Source organism: Protopterus annectens, chromosome 2.part0 (genome assembly GCF_019279795.1).
Source record: "Protopterus annectens isolate FY-2018-M chromosome 2.part0, PAN1.0, whole genome shotgun sequence".
Classification (NCBI taxonomy): domain Eukaryota; kingdom Metazoa; phylum Chordata; order Ceratodontiformes; family Protopteridae; genus Protopterus; species Protopterus annectens.
The window spans coordinates 225,421,397-225,428,932 of NC_056728.1; the positions used below are offsets into that span (position 1 = coordinate 225,421,397).

At 40.4% G+C, this 7,536-nt stretch overlaps 1 protein-coding gene across 1 annotated transcript in view; it reads left to right on the top strand.

Moving 5' to 3' along the window:
* The window catches only part of SF3B1 (splicing factor 3b subunit 1), a 1,956,191-nt gene extending 1,954,417 nt beyond the window's left edge, over nt 1-1,774 (top strand). The window contains exon 19 of the mRNA XM_044060306.1: nt 1,487-1,774. Within this exon, the coding sequence (XP_043916241.1) occupies nt 1,487-1,645 (159 nt within the window). The 3' untranslated portion in view covers nt 1,646-1,774. The remainder of the gene's footprint in view (nt 1-1,486) is intronic.
* Nucleotides 1,775-7,536: the final 5,762 nt, after the last annotated feature.

Consider the following 7,536-nt stretch of genomic DNA (forward strand, 5'->3'; position numbering starts at 1 on the left):
AAGGGTGAGAGACTTCTGCATTCTTTGGACATACACAGACAGCTGTGCTTCTACTTGTACAGAACCAAAGCTTTCAGAAAGACTGAGCAATTACTAGTGGCATATGCTGCGGGATCACAAAGAAAGGCTATCTCAAAGCAGACTGTTCCAAAGTGGATAGGCCACTGCATTCGTTTCTGCTATTCACAACATGGCAAATCAGTACCTAAGGGCATTAGGCCGCATTCAACCAGAGCAGCAGCCACTTCAGCAGCCTTCCTCAGAGGAGTACCAACCAAAGACATTTTAGAGGCTGCAACCTGGAGTTCAGTGCACACTTTTACAAAGCACTATCACTTACCACTCTACTCTAAATCCAGGGCAGGGTTTGCCACTGCAGTACTGCAGGGCCTCATAGCTGCTCCTAATCCTGTTTAGCTCCAGCCTCCCAACCTTAGCTTTGGGATTCAACCCAATTGTAATGACTGCAACAGTGAAACACGATGAACATAGTACAGTTGTGTACTTACCATAAATGTAGGTGTTCGAGTGTATTCACTGTTGCAGTCCAGGTTACCCTCCCACCATCCCCCTTATCTTTGCTGGAACGTATCTGTACTTCTCTATTCTATACAACCTATATGGTGTATTTGCTTGTAGATGAAGGAAAAATTTACCTTGGTGCATGCATGCTTTATTGACATATTTTTAGCCTACCCTTTTGGGGGCACCTGACATCTGGGGCAAGAAAAAGCTGAAGTAAATGGCGTCGGCTGCATCTTTTATACCCCTAGCGCACTGATGTCAGGGAGGAGGCGACAGCAACCGACGCCGGACCTACACTGTGGAATTCAGGCTGACTATGGGTAGCCTGCCAGCAGGATAACCCAATTGTAATGACTGCAACAGTGAATACACTCGAACATCTACATTTATGGTAAGTACACACCTGTACTTTTGTTTATCTTCTGAAACCTGTGTAGGACTCATTCTACAGAGCTACAGTTGTTATTTGAATCAAGTCTTCCATGCCTTTGAAGACATTTATATAAATGTTCATTGCATTGATGGCTGGTTGCAGTCCTGGATTGTTTGTACCTTTTATTGTAGTGTCTTATTGGATGTTACTGACATCTGGTTTGATAATCTAAAATCCTGAATTTTCTGTTCCTTATCCTTAAAGTAAAGCTCTGTGTGTGTGTAAATCAAAGTCTTATTTCAAGATTTGTGGAAGTTTGCCTTTGTTATGAATTTGTAAACTATGTATGCTGCTTGTAAGAGTTACTTTTAGTGAGCTGCAGGGGCAATGTAGATTGCACAGGGCACCATTGTACGTTGGGCCTGGCATATCTGATTGTCTTTAGATTATTTGGTAAGGTGATGTAGAGGATTTATGGTGTTAAAATTTTTTCTTAGACCATTTTAGATAAGTGGGCATGCATGGATAAACATGTTTCGTTAACTACATTGTTTACTAACATTAACATGTTTATATTTAAATGTACAGGGATTATTTCATCCAGCCAGGAAAGTGAGAGACGTATATTGGAAGATCTACAATTCCATCTACATTGGATCACAGGATGCACTTATTGCACATTATCCCCGAATTTATAATGATGAAAGGAACACTTACATCCGCTATGAACTTGACTACATTTTGTAGTCCAGTATTTTATTTTTATTTTTTTTTTTTTTTAATTTAATGTTATGTTTTTGTGGTGATTTCATTCATTCCTTGTGTAAGATGTTTGTTGGAAAATAAACATTTGTATATAAAATGTATAAAATGTGACAATTTGTAGATGCTGTGGTTTCCTTTTTTATCAGTTTGTCAACAGCACTATTATGATTCTCCTTGATTTTCCCCTTGCTTTCTTTTATGGAATGGACATTTTTACAGAGTGCATTTTCAATGGAACGGAAAGATTGAAGGGGGCTTACCTCCACCAGCAGCCACTTAATGACCTTCTGTCAGCTTTACAAAGAAACCTAGGAGAACCTCAATGCAAAGCATTTTTCTTCATGGAAGTCACTGCTGCAGTCATAACTTCAACATCTCTGCAGCAGGTAAGAGTTCTACATCTGGCCAGAGTTGGAGCTTTTCCTTCTTGCACGTCGACCTTCCATCTCCTGCCTTCCGAATCTTCACTTTATGGTAGTAAGGGTGTCTTACAATTGTCTATTTTCTGTTCTTTTTTGTCACATGCCAGATCAAAAGCGGAAGAGTAGTACCCCCAGGGGATTGCTTCTTTTTAGTCTCTACAAACAGCAACTGTGTAGTTTAATAGTTCTTTAGTTAGCGTTCTCCTGCAGTCGAGATGTTCCTGTGTGGAGGTTTGGCCTAGGTCAGAAATTAGAATGACGGACACGTTTTAATGTATCCAGTAATATTGCTGGTTCGGTTTTCATTATCTCAGGAATTTTTGATTCTGTTTGAGGGGTGGTATTTAGGGTAAACCAAACATGATTTCATTGAGTTGAGTGCCCTAGGAAAATGTAGAAGGTACAACCCTGTCAATTCTAACTGAAAGCATGATAGAAACGAATGCCACTCAGGAGGAGGAAACAACGTCCTCTCTCCCTTCGTTATGATAAGAACATAAAGATGTTTGTCCCTGACTTTTCTAGTAGATGACCTAGCCTTCATGGATTGGTTATATCTCATGAGGAACCATTCTCATTAATAGTTTGCAGAGGTGACAGATGCTCAAAGGAAGACTCTGGCGCTGCTACCTGTGATCCTTCCCCCAAACCAATGGTATCCCCCCACACACACACACACACACACAGGGAGATCTGGACATCTTTGAGATGCACTCGCTGGGATTAAACTTGCAACCTTTGGCTCCTGACAGAGTGAGTAGAGTTTGCAGGGTTCTGGGACACCCTTTATTAAAAGTCCATGGCAGACCAAGCTACTACTGTTTACTAGAAACAACTAAAGAGGCAAAATGTCTCCTAGGAAGAGAGGTCCTGCCAAAGATGAGGAAAGACTGTTGGACAGTTATGGTAAAACAAACCAAGAATAAACTTTGCAGTGTGGAGGGTGTGAAGTTTACTCCTTGAGTTATGTTATGCACCTAGCTCCCTAATAAAAATCGAACTGTAAAATGCATACTACAAAACAAAATAGAACAGAAAATAGTAGGTAGTCCACAGTTGTTAAAAATGAAATATCCTTTATAGAAACACACAAGCAATCCTAGCTGAGCATAATGAAAAGCATCAAAAACATTTATTTATATATAATCAGTTTATTTGGAGAAAGTGAGTAGATGTTCTTCATGTTTCACTGTTGCAGTCATCACATTTGGGTTATCTGCCTGCAGGTAGCCCTCATTCAACCTAAATACCAGAGTCTTGGGATTTCTGCGTCGGATGCTGTCGCTTCTTCCATGACGTCAGGTCATCAGGGGTATAAAACATGCAGCCGACACCATTACATCAGCTTTTCTTGCCATGCAGTGTCCGAAGCAGAAGCAGTTCGCAAGCGCTGGACGGCCGCCTCCTGAAAATTTTGTTTTTCAAGTTTCAGACCTGAAGTCTTCTAAAAGATAAGTACCCCATTGAGGATCCTTTTTTCTTGCTCTAACCAATGTCAGAAAAAGTTAATTGTCTTGCATGTGGAAAGCAAATACCTCACAGAGATTTTCATTCTTACTGCGTCATCTGTTTAGGCAGAGACCACAACGTTCCTCGCGGTTGGTTTTGTGCTTTAACGCCCGAACTATTCATTGCCGGGCTATCTTTGTCGCTAAATTCTTTTGCTCTCTATGTTCTTCGTGTTTCGCTGTTGCAGTCATCATTTGGGTTATCTGCCTGCAGGAAGCCCTCAGCCAGCCTGAATACCAGTGTCTTTGGATTTCTGCGGTGGATGCTGTCACTTCTTCCATGATGTCAGGTCGTTAGGGATATAAAACATGCAGCCGACACCATTACATCAGTATTTCTTGCTGTGCTGTGCCTGAATCAGAAGCAGTTCGCAAGTGCCAGTCGGCCGACTCCTGAAATTTTTGTTTTCGAGTTTCAGACCTGAAGTCTTAAAAAAGATAAGTACCCCGTTGGGGATCCTTTTTCCTTGTTCTAACCGATGTCAGAAAAAATTAACAAACCACCATGCTCCTACCTGCTCTATAAAGATAAGAACTAAATCTGTTCCTTGGCTTTCTAAGGAAACCAAACAAAAAATCCATCTCAGAAGTAAATACTGGAGTAAATCACGCCTAACTAAAAACCCTGTTGACCTCCAAAACTACAAACAACTGAGAAATGTAACAAAGTAAGCTATAGTGTCCGATAAAAAAAAACTATTACTTACAATCTCAGCAGACCCACCATAATAAACCACAAAAGTTCTGGTCAAGTATTAATCAATTATTACATCCTGGTCAATCTATCACACCTAACCCTCAAGGCACTGACAAGGACAATCCTAAACAAACTGCTAATGCCTTTAATACCTTCTTCACCAAAGCAGTTCAAACTCTTGCCAGTCAGCTCTCCCCCCTCAAAATGTACCTGTATCAAATTCTGACTCTAACCCACCACCTCCATTTCTCTTCCAACCTGTCCCAACAACATTTATTCTCACCCTTATTGAAAAACTGAAACCATGCACTCCTTCTGCTGACCAACTACCCGCAGAATACTTAGCAGCCACATCTATTGCTTACCCCATCTCCATTCTCATCAATAGAACCATCACTGAAGGATATATCCCCAAACTTTGGAAAGTCTCTCATATTATTCCCCTTCATAAGGGGGGAGACTCCACTAAACTCTCCAACTATCGTCCCATAGCCCTACTTTCTCCTTTATCTAAGATCATGGAAAGATGTATCCACAGGCAATTGCTAGACCACCTTCTCCATAATAACCTGCTTTCCAACTCCCAACATGGGTTCAGACCTTCCCATAGCACAACTTACTGCCCTTCTTTCCTTTATTGATACCATCAACAAAAACCGTAACCTTAACATGCTTTCCTCTGCACTTTTCATTGACCTGTCCAAGGCTTTCGACATGGTAAATCACACTATACTCATAAACATTCTCAAATCTCTGTCTCTCAACCCACTAGCTTTAAAATGGTTCCAGTCCTACTTAAATAACAGACATCAAGCTGTGCTTTGGAACAATCTTTCTACTCACCTACCTGTTAATATTGGTGTCCCTCAAGGGTCCATACTTGGCCCTCTCCTGTTTTCTGTATTCATCAATGACCTTCACCAAGTAGTTCCCCAAGCTACATGTATACAATAAGCTGATGACTCCACACTTATATGCTCAGCCACATCTGTATCAAAACTTCACTCCCTTTCTCAAGATGTATTTAACTCTGTAGAACTATGGTTTTCAAAACGCTGTCTCCTATTAAACCCTAAAAAAACTAAACTTCTTTTTACACCTACCAGTAAATCTCCCCCAATTGACTTCACTGTAACATCCAGTAATGGTGCACTTATATCCCAAGATCTTACTACCAAACTGCTAGGTATCACCATAGACAATAACCTTAACTTTGATACCCAAATCAACAACATTTTGAAAACTACTAATAAAAAAATTGGCTCTCTTTATAGGATCAAACCCTTCCTCACTCCTGCAACTAGAATAACTATTGCCCACACCCATCTAATCTCTACCCTTCTTTATGCCTCACCCATATTTACTAATCTGTCAAAAAATAACCTTAAGAAACTAGAAAACTCGTACAATAGTATAGCCAGGTTTAACCCTTTCAGAACACACCACTGTATTAATCTAAAGTATCTAGGGTGGCTTGAATTACAGCAGCAGCTGAAATTTAATCAACTGGCCATCGTCCATAAAATACTTTATCAACCTGCCAAAACACCCATCTTATCTAACCTTATTCACCCCTATTATAACCTGAAGTCCCTAAGATCTTCACAAAAACTTCTTGTATATATCAATAAATCAAACAATAGAGCTGGAGACGCTCTCTTCTCTAATACTGTTGGAAAAACCTGGAACCTACTTCCCTCTGAACTTTCCACACTTCCCTCTATTACTCTGTTTAAAAATAAACTTAAGCTCTTCCTCAAAACACATTGGATGTGCCCCTGTACTAAACCCGACTAACCAACTTACTCTTATTACTTGATTCAACCTTACCCTCTCATCTCTGAAATAATTTCATCTTAACAACCACTATTCTACCTCTCCATCATAGTCTTACTTATTACTGTATTCTCAAAAAAGTGACATATTTTACTACTAGATGTATTACTCCACTGCTTCGCCATTTCACTTTCCTTTTATCTTCCTTTCTCATCTACATTTATACTATACCTTTTTAGCTATTATTCTTTCTCAACATTTAATTGTAACTTCATTAGTAATTGTACTAAGTCTAGTCAAATATTTTGTAAGGGTTTTTTATACTTTTTAAATGTGTGACCACTTAAAATTTGTTCTTTTTACAGTGAATGTATTTGCATTCTAAATATGTACTTCTGTAATTGTGAACTTTATTTGAAATGTTTGGAGCTTTTCTCCCCGGGCCTCTACTTAAAATGGACATATATCCAGCTAGACTAGCCCGGTCAACAAATGTAAAATAAAATAAATAATTGAACTGCCTGTGGAAAGCAAATACCTCATAGAGATTTTCATTCTTACTGCATCACCTGTCTAGGCCCAGACCACGACGTCCCTCACTGTCAGTTTTGTGCCTTGCTCAACGCCCGCACTATTCGTTATCAGGCTATTTTTGTAGCTAAATACTTTTGTTCTCGATCTCCATGCTCCGAAATGGCTTCGTTAAGCCATCCAACTACCAGTCTTCCAAAAAAAACATAAGGATAAAGACGGAGATAGACCGCACAGGTCCAAAACTGCTAAGCTAGTCGCTAGTCCACCGGTACTCAGTGAGGCGCTTTCGCAGCCCCTGATACCCGCTACTACAGATTCGCAGGCCTCTACTGAGACCCATTTGGAGTCCAGTGTGCCGTGAGATGCTTCTTTGATTATGGAACCTGCGGATGTCTCTACCTTGGATGGGTCCGGAGCCGCTGTGCAAGCACCGGCTTCTGAGGGTGTATTCAGGTCTTCTGACTTTCACATTAAACCGACTTGGTTTCAAGCTCGAAATACCGAATTCCTCAGGCCTAAAGCTCTCACTACGTCTAGAAAACAGATGACCAAACCGCATACTCAGGCCTATATGCCTCAAAAACAAATTATTAGAATGGCTAAAGACATTATTACCTTAATTAATAGCTGTCCCCCTCTAAGACACCTAGAACTGATTTTTCTTCTGATCAGGAATCTGATGTCTCTGTTCCTTCTGACTACCAGGATTTACCCTTATCTACTTATGAGGATTCTGCTGCAGAGGATTCCATTCCCTCTGCTTCCCCTCCAGAAGATTTTTTTTTTGGTGAAACCTTGCATACCCTTAGGGAGCATTTCCGCTGGGAAAGCCAGGACTATTCTGAGTCCAAAAAGAGACTTAGGGAATTTTTACTGCTGCCTCAATACAGGCCTCTAGCTATCCCTCCTGTTCTGGAGATTGTAGATGATGATTTC